General features: G+C 34.9%; 1 protein-coding gene across 1 annotated transcript in view; it reads left to right on the top strand.

The window, feature by feature from the left end:
- LOC137290346 (serine/threonine-protein kinase par-1-like) overlaps positions 1–21566 on the top strand; it is a 237792-nt gene that overhangs the window by 193570 nt on the left and 22656 nt on the right. The window contains exons 6-14 of the mRNA XM_067821197.1: positions 772–917; positions 1548–1702; positions 7627–7756; positions 8393–8533; positions 11834–12033; positions 14349–14372; positions 17466–18991; positions 19946–20064; positions 21127–21233. Of these exons, the coding sequence (XP_067677298.1) occupies positions 772–917; positions 1548–1702; positions 7627–7756; positions 8393–8533; positions 11834–12033; positions 14349–14372; positions 17466–18991; positions 19946–20064; positions 21127–21233 (2548 nt within the window). The remainder of the gene's footprint in view (positions 1–771; positions 918–1547; positions 1703–7626; positions 7757–8392; positions 8534–11833; positions 12034–14348; positions 14373–17465; positions 18992–19945; positions 20065–21126; positions 21234–21566) is intronic.

The following is a 21566-nucleotide window of genomic DNA, read 5'->3' on the forward strand; positions in this document are numbered from 1 at the left end:
CAGTTGTTTGACAGACATTCTAGAAGTTGGTTTTGATGTTGATTCTTACATCATTATCAAGCTACTTTTAACATGAAAATAATGTGAGAATCTCTACTGAAACATCGCTTAATGCAATCAGCAAGAAGTTGTTATCCATAAAAACTTTCATTTTATATGTACACAAGAGGCATGAAAGATGAGTACTTGATATTTTTGTCTTTACTTTTCAAAACCAAAATCATATTTGTTTTTAAGTATGTTTCATAAATGTGTTCACAAAGAAATTGTTTGTTAAGTCTTTATTGGTAATATGTATACTACTCACCATTTCATAGGGATACATAAATTTGTTATGTTGTGACAAGGCATGATAACAACGTATTGAACAGTGTAAAATGTTAAATCAACTTTTAATGAAGCTGCACATTCTTCAGTTCTATGGCAGTATCGGATGCTATTTGTGTGACAACACTCTAAATTGATTAACATATACAAGAAGAAGAGGCTTGGAAGTGTTGTATACTGGTCAAAATAAGTTAGGGATATTGGTATTTTTAGATTAATATTTTATCAGTGTGTCAATAAAGAAATATATAATTACTCACAATTTGAAAATTTCCATATATCCACAACTATTTTTGTGCAGTATATTTTCATTCACAATACAGTAATAATACCTTCCTAAGCTTTTGATTGCAAGAAAATTCTGATTTTTTTTATTTTTAATTTTGTTAATATATTTTTTTTTATTATAATTGATGTGATTATTTATTTTGTGCCATGTTCCAGGGGCATCATTATGTATGCCATGATGGTCGGGAAGCTCCCATTCCAAACTCCTTACACTGATGAGTATCGCAGAGTTAAGCTTCTCCAGCAGATTGAGAAAGGTCTTGGAACAGAGCATTTCAAGGAGATGGCACATTTGTCCCAAGGTAGGTCAGCTGTTGGTCCCTTCAATAGTACATCTTCTAGTGCACCTTATCATATCGATGGTCTGGGGTTGATTCCCTGAGTCCAGTGCTATGTGTGTTTTGGATAAGAAACATAATAGGAATTGGCTAGAGGATTGGATGTTGTCATGACCACCATTTTGAATTTATACTTTATGCAGAGTTTATCATAAGAAATTAAGTAGTGTTAAACCATTTAACCAGTTTGTTTGGGGATTTCTTCATCATTGAGCATGTCCCAGACAGCAGTCCTATCATCCTGTCATTCCTAACATCATCTTGACTCGTGAAGATCTGGGCTAGACCTGATCTTCAGCAAGCTATGCTTGTTGTGAGAGGCGACTAACAGGATCCGGTTGTCAGGCTCACTGACTTAGTTGACTCATGTCATCGTTTCCCAGTTCCATAAATCAGTGCTGTTGATCACTGGATTGTCTGGTCCAGAGTTGATTAATTACAGACCACAGTCTCATAGCTGGAATATTGCTAAGTAAACTAAACTCACTCACTCACTGTCATCATTCCTATTATCAGTCTTATGTTTGTTTTCATCATTATAACTCAAAAGTACAATTTACGACCCATGTTTGAAATGATGTGCCATGTTTCTAGATGCTCAAGATATTCTCAGCAAAATGATTGAGCCGAAGCCTGCCAACCGTCTTCCACTGATGGACATAGAAATTCATCCCTGGCTCACCACCTCCTCCAAGATGCCGTTTTTCCCCTTCACAAATCTGCCGCGAGATCGCAATATGAAATCTCAGGTAATTACCTTTGTGTCATACGTGTTGGCATTGAGCATAGTCCCTGCTTGTAATGCATTGGTAGAATGTAGGATATTCTGACAAAAATGCTCATAGACTTTTGTTGAAGATGTTGAGTCAAACTGGATTAATGATTTTGTTCAAAACATAACTCCAACAGACATATTTTTAAGTGCCAAATTTTTTATAGCAAAATATGAGTGGGAGCATCTTGGAGTAATTGACTGAATGTCACAACACATACAATGACAGTAATACTGTTTACTGGTTTTAATATCTACTACAGTGGGGGTCAATGAAGGTGAAAAATTAGTAGCAGAAAATGTGACCTTGTGTCCAATATCTGCACAGATCATGTTATTGGTTTATAGGCACTATACACAATCACATGGGTTTTACCAAAGAGACTTACCTCATCAATACTTAACTGATAAACCTTCTGATTTTAATGTGGTTGTACCTTCATTCACTAAATCACTTCTACCTTAACACAGGTGACAGTCTCTGCCATTTACTAGAAATACTTTCAAAACATTTTCTTCACTATATAATGAATTTCAAGCTACAACTGACTCTACCATTTCCTCTCGTATTTCCACAACTCTTCTTCTACTTCTCATGTTGGCTATCTGTATACTGATCTTCATACCCTAAGATCTTCTCCTCCTCAAGTGCTCTTCATTCCTCATCTTACTAACCCTTTCTTGATTTGCACTTATTGTTCTCTGCCCTGTCTGCCCTTCCTTCTAACATGACCTCCTGGCTCCATTCCTGTTCCATTCCAAATGTGATATTATTCACTTCTTCTTTTCCTTCTCCTATACTTCTCCTATACTTCTCTTTCTTTTTCTATGACCCTTCTGTTTTCCTTACAAAAACCAAAACTGACTAGTCACCACTATTGCTACTGCTGCTACTATAACAGACTGATGCTTAATTCCTGAATATATATAATTTTGATGGTAAAGAATAAACCCATGTAAACTGAAAAGGAGCCCCAAAGAGTTGGGAGATTCACAGGGACCTGAGGAAATCTAGACTAGCTTCAGAGGGCTTTAGCAATACAAAAATGGCAAGGCTGTATGGCAAGGAAAATAATGTGGTTCAGAGTCTATGACACAGACTGTTACTGCAACTTTTAACAAGTTCATTACCCATTTCCACAGAACTCCTTTATCTTTCTGATGTAATACATTCCCAAATCACATTCCACGTGAGCATTTTTGTCAGAATATCATGACAATCTCTGCTAGTGTAGCTATGTTACTTTTATCTATTGTAGGCTGATGACATGTTGACTGATCCGCATGTGCTTGGTAGACTTAGACTGTATTATGTTATTAGCATGAAGGATGCAAGATTTTAGACATGCATCATAAGTTACTGCATCTAATTCTTTACAGTCTGCTTCAATTTTAATTTATAAAGTTAATTTTTGTTTGACATGATACAAAGCCATGGAAAAAAATGAGAATTTTTCAACTACCTCAATTTTAATATACAATTCATCATGTAAATCTGCTTGAAATTGGGAAAATATAAAGAACAAATATATGATGATTAATTTATTTAAGTATATTATATGTGTACAATGAAATATTATTCAGTGAACTCATGAACAGTTTTGTTATGGAATTGCATGGTAGATAATACCTTTTGTCACGAATCTTCACACGAATGAACTGTTCACCAAATTATCTCCCTTAGATGATGAAACGCCGATGAATTATAATGTGAAGGTATCTTCAAACATGTTAGAGAAAAAGATACATCTAATTAAAACCGTTTAGCTTGCACTGTTCCTGGCTCAGGTGGTGGTGTGTTTGTGAAATTTACATGGCTAAATGTGCATCAGTTGTATTGATAACAGTACAATAGAACCATGTGTTTGTGAAATGTATGTGTCATGTTATTGTAAAACTGTGTGTGATTGAAACAGCTGATTGTGTGTGGACATGAGCTGCTTGCAGTGATGTGTTTTTCTTCTTTTAACCTTTTTTTGATGGATTTTTATCTTTTGAAACTTTTTAGATTTCTTGGCCATTTGATTCCCCCAAACCTTGCTTGGACATGAAGTTTGATACACTCTTTGCAAACAATTTTATCATGATATTTTCAAATTTATCATTCTTAGGACATGGTCATTTTTGCATCATGAATTGGTTTTCATTTAAATCAATTTCACACTTTTTGCATACTTCTTATTTTTTGGACTGTGTGGATACATCGAGTTGATGGTGTGTGGCTACAATTATATTTATAGATCTACTGGGGCATTTTTTGATTGTCATGTAAAATATTTTCTAGAGGAAAACTTTAACAAATGAAATACATTTTATTAAAGTATCTTTATACCCTTTTTTTTTGGTTAATGCAGTTTTCAGAGAATTGAGTTTAAAACTGAGATTTGTAATCATTTACTTCCATTGACATGTTTGTATTAATATGTGTTTGAATACACATCAAGAGTAGTCAGCTATTGGTAATAACAGGATTTTTTCTAAATGTTACAGTTAGCCATGAATGTACATGTGCAGTTTGACAGTGTAAGATTCTTTGAGAAAAGTAAATTTAAATCAACATAGACTACATAACAGTTTACTTATTCTGCTAATAAAAACATGCAATGATCATGTGGGTTTTTTATAATGTTTTTTTTTTTTATGTAATAAAAAGATAGCAAGAATCCTTAGAAATTCATGCCTTTTCCATTGAGGGACGTTTAGTGTTTGGAAAAAGTCTGATAATCATCAATGAGTTATAATTCTTACACTGGCCTTCAGCATTGAATTTTAGGTAAACCTGTCCAGGGAACATGATGATTTGTTTGTCTGACCCAATGGAAAAGGCCTGTTTTGTTAAGGATTCATAATCCATAATCCTTTATTTAGTGATAATCCACACAGTCAATACACATTTTGCATGCTGTCTCTGATATTTGTACTGAACACAGCATTGTTTGCAATCTGTAATTTCAGTGCTAATTTCAACAAATTGCTTGCACTTAATGATGTCATGAAGTTGAAACGTACTTCAGATAACCAAAACATTTCTGGTCCTATTTGTACATGAATTGTGCAAATTGATGTTGTCATGGTATGCGCCCTTTATTCTGTTTGCTTTTAGTGAAGTATTTGTCATCATCATGCTAATTTTTGTCAAACATTGAAAATTTCAGCCATTTAAGATATATTGCAAATTTGTGTAAATTCACAACCAATAAAATGTTATAAATTTCCTACAGCATGCTTCAGCAATAATTTTGCAGTATTTCATGCATAATTGTTTATTTTTTAGCAAATGATGATAAAATATATTGATTGAAATAATTATATTGGGAAAGAAATTATTGATTTTTGTAACATTGACATTTGAATTCATTGATATGAAATTTATGTAATTGAAAATGTTCATAAAAGATTAACAACTGCGCCCCCTTTTGTCAGGAATCGGTAGCTAGTGTTGATGAGGAGGAGGTAACTCCGGGGTGTCTCTCATTGACTCCTGTTTTTGTATTGTTGCAGCACTCTCTCACGCTCTCTCAGATATTGAGTTCAAACCCCGCTTTTGACTAGAACACGAAAAAGTGGCCATGTCCTTTTTATTTTCCAAAATGAGAAAAAACGCTAGAAAATGCTAGCAATAGAATCCTCATCATTTGTAGAACAATTACAACGTGTGTTTTGTTTCTTTTTGTCAAGTTTAGATATACAATTTTATGTTTTATATAGATATTAGCAATGTCATTGTTAGATGCAATGTTGTCATAGATTTGTCATAGAATGTATGACATAGATTGCTGCCAAAAAAGTGTACGTGTACATCATTGAAAGTAATAATTAAAGCAGCTTTGATGTTTATCATTGTTTTTAGTTCAAAAATGATACACAAAATGTCAAAATGCTGTTTCAGAAAAAAAATCTGTGTCAAAGGTCGCTGATATTCTTTGATTTCTGGAGAGTGTGAATTCTTTGTTTCTACGGAAACATATATATATTTTCCCTCACTATTACCATTGGACGTGCCTTTGACGTTTACTGTTGCATCATGGGACTAGCATGACTGAACTGACTTATTGAACTGTGTACATATGTAGTCTGACTTTTGATATGCTTTTAGGCTTATGGAATGGATAGTGTTAAAGCTGACCTCAGATATTGTGGGAATGTTAGAAAAAATATCAAAAATCAGATTCACATGTATTTCTTGTGAAAACAATACTATATATTCAAAACTGAAAGAACAAGCTATTACAAATTTTAAGTCTGATAAAACTGAATTGAAACTACGGCAGTAATGAATGTGAATTTTCTGATTAAGCTTTAGTGATTCATCTGTAAATGACATTAGATTTAATTTAATGAATCTGATTTTTGTTATGTACTATTACTGAATTTTTAGCATAGGATGAAGGAATGATCATTGTTCAAGCTGTTTCATGTTTGGTGGATTATCCTTGTTTAATACAGGTATAAAGTATTCAGCAGTAAAATTCTTTCATGGAACACGTCACTTGAAAATCTGTAGAGAATGAACAAGATATTGTGGTCATTAATATGAAGGCTTTATTTTTTAGTTTTTGTTTTGGCAAATTATGTCACATACACATAGAATACGTTTGTTTCCTCTTTAGACACTGAATGCCTCACTCATAGACTGATAAAACTACACAGCCATGATATATGTCATGATGTCATGGCACGTAATGCTTGCAGTCAACATATATAAATTATATTTGCACAATAAAGTTTCGAAGCATGATTTGAATTAAATAATATATTTTTAGTAGCACAAATTTTGTTCACATGTAAAAGTTATAAGTTACCAAATTAGATTTTGAAAGAATTTTACATTGTAAATTACTATTTTCAAGTTCATTTTTGCTCTGATGATATTTCAAATGGTGGTCATCAAATCTCTTCTCTTGAACTTCCTAAGTAAAACTGGATTGATTCAGAAAGCAAAGTTCCCAAAATGGCTATTTGAGAAATGAAGGGCAAACATTAAAGAAATATATGTTAGTGTGAGTTAATACATAATCAGATAAAATTATCTATGTCAAAATAACACATTTTGTGATGTTTTATTTATAATTGTTGAGAATATGAAAGTGTATACATATATAGTTGGATGATTTGACCCAAAATATTTTTTGAAATTTTTCTGATACAGTTGAAAGATATTTTTAACTTGAGTAGCAAATTTGGGGAACTTTCAAAATTGTTGTTAAGGAATGCGTGTAACATGAGGAATGATTGGTGTGTCGTAATGTTATTGTTACTGTGTTGTGGTGTGTTGTCAACATCATTGTATTGTCATGTGTCAACATGATGTAAAAATGACCATGTCATAAAAAAAGAGAAAACAAATCTCATCATTAAAGAATAATATATTTAATCAGATAATGTTTGTCATCTCTTTAAAAGTATGAAACTGCATTATTTACAACCTATAAATGAATATGTTGATATGTCGTTATATTGTTGGTATTTATCAATGGACGACTATGAATATGTTATTTTGGTTAATGTTTAAGTTTTGTTCACATTCACACTAATATGATATATCAGTCTATTAATGTCTTTTTATCTATTGTCTTGCCTATTTCATAAAATTGTCTATTTCAGATCAAACATACAGGCTTTTATATCACAGCATGATTTGCTCTTCTTTCTCAAAATTACATATCTCTCTGTATTATAAATATTTCATTAACAACCAAAGTTTTCTTTCAGGTTGAAGGAAATTTTGTAATTCGTGTCAATTTCTGCACTTTTTATAATAAAACACATACTTTCTTTACTAAGGTTTGAATGGTGAGATATTTATCCTTTTGAAATATGTATTTATATGTGTATAAATGTATGCATGTCAATATAACTGGCCATTGATATCTTGTTAATTTCAATCAAATTTCTTTGTAGGTGATCGATGAGTTATGCTCTACACTGAACGTCAAACGAGAACAGGTGGAGAAGACTGTTCATGAAAGTCGCTCGGATGAAATGTCAGCCATGTTTAATATGCTTCTTCACAGAAAGCGTGTAGCACAAGGTCAGTGAGCTGGGAAAACATATATGCATCCTAATGAAGAAATATATTATTGTCTTTGGAAACTTTAATCAACTCTGTCAGATACAGAAGTTTCAAAATGTTATAATTTTTAACTACCTTATTAGATTAATCCCATCAAGCCTTCTGTATGGTGAAGCAGATCACCTGAAGGAGTAGTCACAATGACTGACCTGTAATACTTTTTAAAGTATTTTTGACAATGAAAACTAAACAGTACAGATATTTTTATCATTTTCCATTGCTTAAGACAATGTGATTGTATCCACCTTTGTTTCCTATGAAATGCAGTAACATTGGTCATTTGACTGTTAGCTTAACATGTACATTCATTTAGAGGTGACAGCATGATTTGAATACCTTGTGTCAGACTGATTTTCAGTTATATTTACATGCTTTCACTGCTGTTTTGCCTTTCACCCCATTGGAATTTGTTTTCAACAGATTATGGCTGAATACTGCCATGTTATACACATACCATTTCCACAGATTATCAATGACGACATGTTTCTACAGATTATGGGTGAATATAGACATGTTCTACACATACCATTTCCACAGATCATTGATGACAATAACATATTACATTTACACTGGTGCTAACATTTATCGCTTCAGGTTTATTTGACGTTGATCATACACTAAAATGTGAACCCCCCAGAAAGCCAAATCGCAAACATCGGTCCAAGTCAGCCGGGAGGTCTGAAAAGGAGAAAGAGAAGGAGAAGGAAAAAGAGAAGGTCAAAGAGAAGTCGAAAGGTGAAGGCAAGTGGAAGTACTTGCTACATCCACTGTCACACTTAGGGTGTGTTGCAAGCCATAATCGCTTACAGTAAGCAAATGAATGGCTTGTTCTGGGCTTGCAACAGCTCGAAGCATTTCTCGTTCTTCCCAAAATGGCAGAGCGATTACAGTTTGCTCATCTGGCCCTAATAAAGAACATATTAGAAGAGTCTCGATGATGAGTGATAAATTCATGATTGTTGATGATTATACTGAAACTGTGGAAGAAACCGAGAATGATGGGATGTAAGTTATCTTTGCCAATTAGCCAGTCAAACAATTTTTGTTCAGCCATCAAATCCAAATTTTCCTAAGCCGCCATTTAGATTTGAGAACAAAGCGACCACATCCAACAGTTGCTGTGATTGCAAGTTGCTGAAAGTTAGGGCTCTGTTGTTAGGTGAATTGCTGTACATTGCTTGCAAGAGATTGGTTATCTGCAACGCACCCTTAGTTTCACTGATGTTCCTCACTGTTTTAGTTCATCATGTATCACTGCAGGGCCAATGAATGACAGAAATGTAACTCGTCAAACTTTTCTGAGCAAAAGCGTTTCCTTGGCAAACTTGTGGTGGTAAAATACATATGGCTGTTTTAAGCCCTTGATATTACTTTGTAAGTTTAATAATGTGCCATTTGAAACAGACACATCGTGTGAAAAGTTGTAAATAAATTCTAAGAAACAGTAAACAGTGCCAAGTGTTAATGGTCTGTAGAGAACAGATTAGATTTATTTCTGTGTCATAATTTCAGCAGGGGTACATGTCTTTATTACCCATAGATAAGTTTATCGAATTTGGATGATTAATAGCCAAAGCATATGAAACCATGTCGGTGGATTTGCCAGGATGCCAGTACAAATGACCTTGACCTTAGATGGAAAGTGGCTGCCAAGCAGCAGATTGCTTCGGAAATTTAGATTTGACTTACACATTTATCAGGATAACCAGAGTTATAAAACTGATGCAGTACTTTCTTATTTGTTTGTGTCCAAAATATAAAATGTTTCAATATTTCACTTGTCATTTAACAAAACCTCAAATTTGGTAATTTGTATCATAAACAAAGCCATCCCAAGTTATCTTCCTTTTTAATCATTCAGGAAAGATCATGGCGAAACATTCTGCATTTCAATCTGCCAAATGTTTAATGTTGTTGTTTATAGATAAGCTAAATCAAAAGATCTCTAGGGTAATAAATTACATAGTGTTACATAGTGTTTTGAAATGGTGTACGCCTCAGAAAATGTGGAACTTACAAGGGTCTTAAATTCCTGTCTACCCTTTCAAAACATTTTTCAACTAATAGCATCATGATTTTATACACTGATATCCTCAAGTTCACTTTGATTTTGTTATAACTGTCACTAGGGGCACAGCACACCTAATGTAATGAGCACCTGACACTGTATCACAAAGCAGTGCTATGACTATATCAAATCCATGTTGTGTTGTCACAGTGCTGCCCTCATGCTATCATACTCTTATGTATGAGGATGCATGTTATCACATTGGTTTGTTTAAAATTCTTAACATTTTGGTATGGCAGATCTGTGAACCAAGTTATAAGAGAGTACAATTTACTTAATATATCACCACACAGAATAACTGAAGATCAGGCTGTTTATTTGTGGAACAAGGTTATGTTCACTCCTTGTCATTCTGTGGTTCATTGTTAATACAGATAGTACTGTTAGAGATAAATGGTATGGTTCCGGATCATTTAAGTAATGTTCCTTCAGACATATACTGACTCTCTCTGTGACATCTCCAGATGGAAAATGATTATGGACTATTTTTCCCAATGACATATTGAGTATAGTTTTTGAGAATTCATCAGGTTTGGGAGTAATGACATTTTGCTGATACAGGTGTTCAGAAATTACCTATCAATCCATTCATATAAAAATATTAAACATATTTTACTGAATTTCATGTGAGGATTTGGGACAGTGGGGTAGCCAAGTGGTTAAAATGTTTGGCCATCATGCTGAAGATGTGGGTTCGATTCCCCTCATTTCTGGTGCTGCTGCTCTGATATTGTGGAGTGTTGCTTAAAGAGTTAAAATGCTCACTCTCTCATTGGAGGATTAAAAAAATGTGCACACCCAACCACATATAAAAGATTCTGAATAAGAGAGTTGGTGGATTCATCCAGTTTGTTAATATTTATCTTGTTATAGTGTGCCATAGACTGTTGCATGTGGTTACATGTCAGTAAGTTGGCATTGAAAAGAAACCTGTGTGTAAATGGATCCGTGACTTAGGTATGCACACTTTGTATTTTCTATTAAAACTGGATCATGCCAGTGAGACAATTGTATTACAAAAATCTGACACTATCAACTTCTAAGATTTAAGTTTAGGTGTATTTAGGGAAAAAAAACCCATTTTATCATCACTTTGAAAGTTAGTTTCTTCTCATGCATTGCATGTGCATGAGCTGAAGCACTGATTTTGGCAAGGTGCATGTGGGTAGCTTTGCCTATCACCATCAACCTAGCACCTAGAACTTTTTAATACTTGTCCAGTTTTCCAGTCAACCTAGAACATTTTAATGGTTGTCCATTTTTCCAACCTAGCACTTTTTAGTTGCTGTCCATTTTTCCAATCAACCTAGCACTTTTTAATAGTTGACCATTTTTACAATCAGTGTGATATAGCAATGAACAGTATGTCCTGTTAATCAGATTGTTGTGGGTCAGTTTTATTGAGCTTACATTCATATATTTTGTTCTCCTACAGACCTGGGTGATCTTTTACTTGAAATGCTGGGCATGTATTCGTAGTACAGTCACTGAAGAATCCGTTTGTTTTATGAAGAAATGGACCTGTGACGGTCTGGAGTAGAACAGGCCTTCAGCAACCCATACTTGCCATAAAAAGTGACTTGTTGTAAGAAGCGAATCATGTGGTCAAGCTTGCTAAATTGGGTGACATGGCTCCCAATTATGCAGATCGATGCTCATGCTGTTGATCACTGGATTGTCTGGTCCAGACTCGATTATTTACAGACTGCCACCATTTGGCTGGAATATTGCTGAGTGCGACGTAAAACTACACTCACTCACTATGAAGAAAAAAGCTGATCTTTAGTTATTAAAGAGCAATAATACTTTGTACTTCATCTTTCATTAGATCATTATATTTTTTCTGTGTCAATGATTGTTAATTATGTTTGCATGTTGTCTTTGAATGTACTGTTTGGCTATTATATCTTCATGCATCATTTTTCATCTCAATATCTTTTACGTTTCTTGTTTCATTTTTCGTACAGTCCCCCCATCTCTGGTTTTACCAGCAGATATAAAGTCTGATGCTCCCCCAAGTGCTTCCGGCTCTGGGGAACACGAGAACAAGATCAGCTCCTTCGACTTTCTAGCATTGTGTAGCACACCAACGTGGCTAGGCCCAGAGAGGAGGAGATCAAGGAGGAGGTCCAAATCTCCAGGACCTCATTCACCAGCTTCCACAATTGTAAGAAATGTTGCATTTTAAAATTTTAACTTTATTCCCTGTTGGAAATGCATGATTTTAGACATACTTTTAAACTTTCTTTCAACAGAGAATGTGTTAATAACATAAAAAAAAATGAAATTAGCACATTCTGTCAAGACTTACGAAACAGATTTGTTCAAAGGATTAAAAAATTATGCATTTAAACCTCAGGAATAACATATTCTGAAAAAGAGATTACACATTTGAACAGTTTAAACCTCTGAAAGTGGATTCTACCACAGTTTGTTAATATCCATCTTGTTATGCAATTTACTAGAGAAAAGAATGCAACATGTCCAGAAAACAATTTATTTTAATAGGTAAAATGTTTTTCTATAACAAATTACACTTATGAAAATAATGCCAAGATCCCCCAACTGGTCAATACCTGTGTCTGATACTCCTCTTGTAAAAGCTGACTGAAATGAGGTGTGTGGTGTGTCTGTTTATAATAACATACCCAATAACATGGACAGTTGTTCATGCTGTCAGTCATTGGTTTGAATCTGTGTTTGAGTATAATGTGTGAAGCCCATTCTGGTGTCCTCGATATCATATTGCTAAAGGAGACAAAAGGAACTCTCACTTACTCACTTTCATCACTAACTCAATCACTGCACCAGTATCTGACAGGAATAAGATTCATGATCATTTTCTAATCTGGAAAACAAAATCAGTTGATTAATTGTCCACATGGATTTGTAAATTCTAGGATAGAAAGAGGTATATGAGACAGAACAAACTACTGAATGACTTTTATTCATTATTGTTACAAGTTCAGTTGCAAATATCTGCACCTGTACATTCTGTCCAAACCATCACCCACAATTACAACATATTTATATTGCCTTTCTCTAATAAGCCCAACACACTAGTAAAGCTTAATTGCAGAAAATACAAATGCCAAGGCCCTTTCCAAAAAACAAAACTGTCCCAAAAACAACAATCAATGGAGAAATGTGATCAATTTACAATCTAAAAGAATACCACTTGTCTGTGAGAGAAATGTGACAGCTTTTTCTGTTGTTGTGATGTATAATTCACTATCAGCATGAAGCTATGGTAGCAAGTGACACCAGGGTATTTAACTCAATAGTGTAGAGATAAAATACCCTGCATGACTGAGGATGTTAACAGAGGGGTGGCAGGTGCTGGAATGGGTGTTTCCAGAGCTATGTTCAGGTTCAGAATTGATGACACCTAATGAAACTGACCCAATCGATAGTGATAGAAATCCATTACTGAAGATAATATTGTGGATGACCAAACTCTGCAAGAAAGGCTGTACACATTCTGATTTTACCATTTGATGATATTAAAAGGCTCAGCATTATTAAATTAATGTTGGTGGATTTGGACCCAAAATGTATTTTTTAGTTTTTGACCATATGTATTAAAAATACACAAAAAACTATTTACTGAATGTTTCATTTGTACGTGTATATTGGCAAAGGAAAGTATAGTACAGCTTGATTGAAGGTGAATTGTGATAAAATTCAATGTAAGAATGTTCAGGACTTTGTAACAGACTATACTCCAGTTGCATTGAAACATGTCATACTGTTTGTGGGACAGATACTGATTGTGTGACAGATACTGTTTGTGTGAGTGATACTGATTGTGTGACAGATACTGTTTGTGTGAAAGGTACTCTTTGTGTAACAGATATTGTTTGTGACAGATGCTGTTTGTATGACAGATACTGTTTGCATAATGTTTGCATTCTGTTTGTGGGGCAGATACTGATTGTGTGACAGATACTGTTTGTATGAGAGATACAGACTGTGTGACAAATAATGCTTGTGTGACCGATAGTGCTTGTGTGAACAATATTGCTTGTGTGACAGGTACCCTTTGTGTGACAGGTACCCTTTGTGTGACAGATACTGTTTATCTGACACCACCACCTCTAGTCAATCACTCAAATTCTGGTTCCTCATGCATAATATCCTTGTCACATGTTGGGTAGTATAGATGAGAAAGAATGTTAAGATCGCAAATGGTGAAGTATGAAAAGAGTTAAAATACAATACTAATATCTATATATTCTGAACAGTAAAAGAATTTCTGGCTTTTTGTCAAGTATTTAATAAAAGATAATAAAATGAATGTTTTTTCCTTATGAAATTGTATTTTTTCGAAGCTTGCATTTCTTTAGCTGTTCAGTACATTTGTATGAATTAGATGATGCAAGAACATGAAGTTATAGTTTTCCTCAGGGAACTGCAACTGTTAGATATGGTTACAGTGTGTTTACAAAGTGTATAAACACATTGTTGGTTTTGTTTCAACAGGGTTCCTTGAAGCATAAGAAACGGGTAGGAGAACTTTGAATCTATGATCCCGTGCTTTCACGGATACCAAATGATGCTCATGGCTCATCTGCAACTTACTTACCCACTAATACGTGCCTGCGTATGTCTACATTTAGACATACATCAACATGTACTTCTTGTCTTGCTGAAATATTACACATTTTCTTTTACCATATAAACTCCTAGAAACATGTTGCCTTGGTGTCTTGATTACGGGACATTTAGAAGAAAAAGAGTTGTAATTTTTCAGCAATACAGATACCATGTGGCCTTTCATTTATATATGTGCTATTTGTTTTTTGTCTATACTAATAGTTTACAAGAAAGAGATTTTGATACTCAAGCAGAAAAAAAAGTACATGTAATCCAAATACGAATGTGGTTAGTTGAACAGTTTCATAGTTACTTTCATGGTAAATATTATTTATCATTGAGGGTTCACAAAATTTATGATATATATCAAAGGTTCTATTTTTCAAATCTCTTACATTGATATTTAAGGATATTTATAACAAATGTCCAAAGTAATATTGGTATTAGGAAAATGATGGTATGAGCATTATTTGCCAAAGTGAAACACGCTGACAAGCTTGCTGTATATATATATATATATATACATACTTATGTACATATACCATACTCAGTATTGCATTGTGGTTGGTACAAATTGTTCGCAATTTAAAGGGGGCTGACAGTTTGAGAAAATCATGTGTGAAAAGCAAAGACATTTCCATTTGAGACAGTAGAAAATAAGAATTTAATACACACACAAAACAAAAAAGAAATGAGAAAAAGATATTTTTAGTTTCTTATTTAAAGTGTAGTGTTTATACTCACCTTGCATTTTAAGTCAAATTTCACAGTCGTTATGGTTTGCTTTTTATATCATTTTTCAAAATTGTCACTTTCATAATTTCTTTTATGGCTTTGATGTTTATTTTGTCAAAGCAGAATTATTTGCAATTTGATTCAGATATTTTCTTAAAATTTCTTTCAAAATGAAGCCACCAGTTTGTACTAGTGATGTGTTTATTGTGTTGTTGATTTTAGTTTCACAGTATTGTCACAGAATCTTCCTGAAATTGTGTCATGTGCAAATTTATGTCAATCATGAAAAGCCAGTATTTAAAGATTTTGGCTCATAAACAGTATTAAATTTGAACTGAAACACAATTTCACCAGATATATATTAATGTTCGATGTTGTAAGTGTACAAACATGCATTTTTTCACCCCAATTAACAACTAATCACCTCAAATTATTGGACCATATTTATCTCACTTGGGCTGTAAGCCAAAGTGAATCTCTGCCATCAACTCCCCATCCTCCACGTTGTCTTCCATTAACATGTCCTGTGTGATAACATGAAGAAGTCCTCGAGTCAATTAGTCAATATTTGTCAATTAATAACAATGCAGCTTTGATTATTTTGCATATTTAAAGGATAATCTTTGATTAGATATTTTCAGTGTGTCCTCAAAAAATCAATTCTACTATTATCACACAAACATCTTATGAAATTGGTTGATTCTATTTTCATCAGATTTTAGGGTTGCAATATGATGAACTGACCTTTTTACATGACCATGACTTCAAGTTCTGTTTGGATCAATGTTTCCCTCTTTTTCTGCTGTAAAGATGGAATATTGTGGAGCTTTACTGTACAGGAAAGTGATCAAGTTGATCATGGTTGGACTGTTAGGCTTCTTTGAGGAAGATCTGGGTCATGCTTGTTGAAAGAGGCGACTAACAGGATTGGGTGGTCAGGCTTGCTGACTTGGTTGACACATGTCTTCATATCCCAATTGCATGGATCAGTGCTGATGTTGTTGATCATTGATGAGACGCGTTTATTTACAAACCACCATCATATAGCTGGAATATTGCTGAGTGTGGTGTTAACCAACAAATCAAACCAAACCAATCTGCCCTGATTCTAACTTCCTGTAAGGGAGACAACTACTTTCAGTTATGTTACACTAGTACTTGAATACTGATCCATGTCGTCTTTAGTTTTCGTAATTTGTGATTTATAAAGTTACATGAGCTACAGTAACATGGCACTTTTTTCAATTCCGTATGTCGGAACTTAAATGTCTCTATGATAATTAGTTTAAAATTTATTTGCCATTTATTATCATTACTGACTTTAATCTATTTTGTTGGTAAGGATTACATTGATCATTTATCTTGTGTAATGAAACGGTATACAGTTGTAAGTTTTTCTTTAGACAATGGCATGGATGCTAAACATTTTGCATGAATTGTGTAACATAAGAAAAAATGTAGATATGTTCATTTCATTTAGTAATTCTTGTGTTGTTTAAATGTAGCTGTGTTAGTTAGCATATTAAATGTCTGATTTTTGCACACTTTTAATCTTACACAGTGTAGAACGTAATGAAGATGATATTTCCTGCCATAGTGCATATTTATTTAAGGAAGGGTAAATAATCAACCAGAGGGGCAATCAGTGGCCTTCATTTGAGAAATGTATTTATGCTGGACTCAGCAATCAAAGTTTGATTAAACATTGAAACATCATTTTTGAAAACTGATCATGTAAACAATGTGATACTTTTCACAAATCATTACTATTGATTCAGAATAGAAGTTTGTTGAACTTATCAAAATTTTAAGATCATTCAGAATCATTTAGCAAAATCATGTTTTAGGTTTGATTAAATTGAGATCTTATTTTGTTTCTTTTAGAAATTATCAATGTTTTTTAAAATTCATATGGAAACCAAGAATTTTGTAGAAACGAATAAGTATCTGGATTCATGAAGGGATTCAGGTAAATGCTACAATGGGATGCTAATGACAGCATTTCATGTACGTGATTGTTGCCCCATATGCCATGCTCCTATCACTATGCTAACTTAAAAACAAGGTTAAAACCTGGACCAAAATTACAGGGATGTGTTTAATAAATAGGTATCCTGTACACTGAAGACTGAAAATATGGCCTTTACATGTACTAGTCTTATACTCCAGAAAAGGTAAGTTACCACAGAAACATGTTTAGATGTTCTTTGGGTAAAAATGTCATTCTGCAATGTTTCAGATTGCTTTAAAGACTAATTTTCATTTCAGGAATCAGAAAAGCATGGTGAAACATTGACAGTTCCAGGGGCCCAACCCAAAGTGGAAATCAATGAGGGAGCCAAAGTTGAATCGGATAATACTGGTAGTGGGAATTTATTGTCTCCAAATTCTGCATATAAGACTCAAACAACCACCACAACAACAAACTCAGTGCCTCCAGGTAGGACACATAGCTTACATAGAGGGGGCTCATTGCGTTTGTCTAAAAAGCGGGCCCGATCTTGTGGACCTGCAGGAAAAGGAAAAGGACCTTTGCAAAAATCAAATTCTCTGGATGTACCAGATACCACAGTGGAAGTTACTCCAGTTCTGCTGGAAACTCCTAAACCATCGGCCATTCCACGGCCAGCCAAGCTTGTCCTTCGTGATTGCTATACAGCTGCAACCCCTGTGAAAATTAAGGGGGCTGCAGCGACTGCAGGAACCAACGGACCTGTGACAAGTGTAGAAGTGCATTTCTCGGACAGTTCCAACCCTTGCTCATCTATAGACTTGTTAAAGAGTTCTGAGAATTCCAGTACCCAGGTTCTCAGCAGATTGGAAGTTCCAGGAGCGGAGTTGAACCTGTGTAAGAACCTTCGGTTGCCTCCGATAGAGGCATCCAGCTCTGAGCCCAGTGCTTCAGCCTGTGCTCTTAATGATATAGTAAGGCCAAAAGATAGAACTGGATCCAACTCAAATCAGCTACACGTCTTTCAAGATAAGGGACCTCCAAATCCATTGACCGTTGAAAATGCTTATGAACGCCCATGCACTGAGGGTGCCAATGCTATGCAATTAGGGGAGTGTGACACGATGTCGACGAACGATGACAGCAAGTTTGATTTTGGGGGTTGTCCTTCGAGTCTGGAGAGTGGGGTGGGTGAGAGAGATTTGGAGCAGGAGCTGACAGACATGAAGCTTCTTGAGATGGAGGAATGTGATGATCGGGTTGATAGTACAGTAGAGTTGATCTCAGGAAAAAGCAATCCTTTTACAGACAATGCAGCATTGGCTGCTCTTTGTTCTCGGCCCATCTCCAGTGGCAATTCCAGACATGACAGCCCCTGCTCATCCCGACACATGGACAGTAATAGTTGTATTAATCGCAATCCTGACGAAATTGAAGTGCTTGATACTTGTGAATCTGCCTCCTGTGCTAATCGTCTTTCCAAGAGACCAGGTGGCTCAGCACGCAGCTCAATTCGCTCTCAAAAGCTCAAGACACCCACTACTCCTTCTTGGATGGTGTTTAAGACGCCCATTGCTCGTATTGAAAGCTTTCATAGTGATGATTTTGAATACTATACCTCAGAGCAGACTCCAGACAAAGTTGAAAAGGTCTCTCTCTCCTCTGTGTCCCCATCTTCTGTGAATACACCTACCGTGCCATGTTTTGCTTATAAACTTAATTTAGGCAAAAAGAAACCTCCAAAATTAAAAAATTCAAAGTCCAAGATTGAAATGATATCCACCAAAGGAATACGGAATACAGCCGACGGAGGGAAGGGGATACCCCTGCAAAACTCGAAAATGTAAGTCTCTTTTAATTTGAAAACATTATTGTAAAAATTAACAGGAGCAAAAGCAGAATCTGAAATGCATTATTTTTACACTTGATTAAGATCTTCCATATCTACAAGAGACAGCTTTAGCAGACAATGCTTCATATTGTAAGACTATCAAGATAACATGCCAAACAATTGGCCTGGGTTCACTGCTGTGTGTGCTTCCATGTTAGCCCAACTGGCCAAAGATTAATTCATGGATTTGGTAGGAGTGTTATAATTATCATCAATGTTGGTATTTGTAAATGTTATGTATTACAGAACTATTTGATAGATTCCACTGAAATTGGTATATGATTTCCTAACCAGGTTAATATTTTGAGGTTCAATATGATGGTAGCCATGTTTACTAAGGGACCAGTCATTGTTGAATTAATGTACATAAATCTGTGTTCCTACGTAAATGGCTTGTCATGATTTGGGGGATGCCCCCCACAATAGCCTGATATATCTTTTTCATAAACCCTCAAGAGGTGATGGAGTAGCCTAGGGGTTAAAGTGTTTGCTCATCACACAAAAGACCCAGGTTTGATTCCCCATGGCTACAATATGTGAAGTCCATTTCTGGTGTCCCCAGCCATGATATTGCTGGAATATTGCTAAAAGTGGCATAAAACCATAATCACTCTCTCATGAACCCTCTACGAAAAGAAAAAAGGAAAAGCAAGCAATGTTTTATTATTAACTGTCCATTTGAACCTCCCTGAACATTTTGTTGTGACCTCCTCTGATCACGACCTTACTGTCCTCAGTAATAAATGACCAAAATGTCTTAAAAAACCCCCAAAACTTCAGTGGGCTATATATGGAAGACAGGCTACCAAATCATTGTCATGAAACGTTATGCAAATCTAGTTGAGGATGGTGGTTTGGTGATGATTTTGTTTTCTGAATGGGCCCATTCTGTTTGTGTGACAACAGGTTAGAGCCAGTTATCACAGATCCATTACTCAGTTCTGGGAGTGACACAGAACACCATGATGATACCAATGAGAAACTCCTGGGCTCTGGTAAATCCAAGATCCACCCAATGGATATGGGTGAGTACCTCACTGCATCTGGCAATGATCAAATTTTGTCTCAAACATTTTATATGAAATAGTGTCGCTCTATCATAGGTTTTTGCATGTCATACTTTTTCTGAGGTAAGCTCACTCAGGCTGTAATGATTGAAGTTGCATTACAGAGAGATTGTAAAGTTATTATGGATGGCTTGTGGATAGGATTTTCCAAACAGAAACAATTGTTATCCTAGAAATTGGTTTTTACAGAACTAAATGCATGACAACAAATCAGTTATTTTTACACATGCAATTTTAGGTTTACAGTCAAAAAGACAATACAATGATTCAAATAAGTAACAGACCCTAATATTATTGGATGAGCACTAACAAACAATCAGAATACCTTCACAGTTGTGTCTCATAACTCAGTCCAAAGGTTTGTTGAAAGCAGACAGGAATCAGTGTTTCCAAATAAGTATGAAAAGGGAACATAGTAATAGGAAACATATCTGTTTGATAATGGTTACAAGACATTTTTTACATCTGTTTTGATCATACATAGAGTGGATGTCAGTGTGAGTGAAAAACATGGTTCCAAAATCATGTGAAACTAAGTTTGAGTCAAGGATGAATAAATATGGGCAAATATTTGAAACTCGACAGGGAGTGTTCTGTACTCTTTGAGATATATCAGTGCTTTGAGGATGCCATGTACATGTATCAATGGACTGTCATAATGAACTTTACCCTTGGAGAATCTAAAATCAGCATTTTGGCACATCTGACGATCTTCCACATCTTGTTTTGTCTAGAGTTGGAAACATTGAAGAATAAAATTAAAATCTCAATGTTGCCATAATTGATATGTGAACACAACTAAGCTTTCATAACAGTTTAAAAAAATGTTATTTTCTTTCATGATGCACTGGGAGTCTGGGAGTTACTCCAAATTATCCAGAATTATCATATTCTTTACTTTATTACCATCCTTATAGAAACTAAACTTGACACTGTATAACATTGACAATGCTGCTGAATTCAGTTCCTTTACACATATATTTGCTGATGAACTTCATGTCTCAAGATATTATTTTTCAGATGACCAAGAGTCAGAAGTATCTGGAAAGGGTTCCAAATCATCCCGAGGCGTAGCGAACCAAAAAGGTCACGCTAATGCAATCACAAAACAGCCAAACCAAATACAGGTATGTGTGAGACATGAGAATGAGCATGTCTTTGTGTGGTTGACACCCATGTTGCTTGATGGTACTCCGGTCACATGGTGATGGTGTAGCGATGGAATGTTCGTACTCATTTGATGTTTTACACATGCACATTACACAGTGTCATACATTTGGAAACATGCACTAGATTACGACAAGAATTATCTATGAGTCGTTACAGTAAATTCCTGTAATTATTCCTTTGGGACATTTGTAAACCCAACACATTGCAAACAAAGCAGTAAGAAATATGGCTTTGGAAACAGTGGTTTACATGAACTCAATACCATGCTATGTCTGTCATTCTGTTAACTC

Source organism: Haliotis asinina, chromosome 7 (assembly GCF_037392515.1).
Source record: "Haliotis asinina isolate JCU_RB_2024 chromosome 7, JCU_Hal_asi_v2, whole genome shotgun sequence".
NCBI lineage: Eukaryota > Metazoa > Mollusca > Gastropoda > Lepetellida > Haliotidae > Haliotis > Haliotis asinina.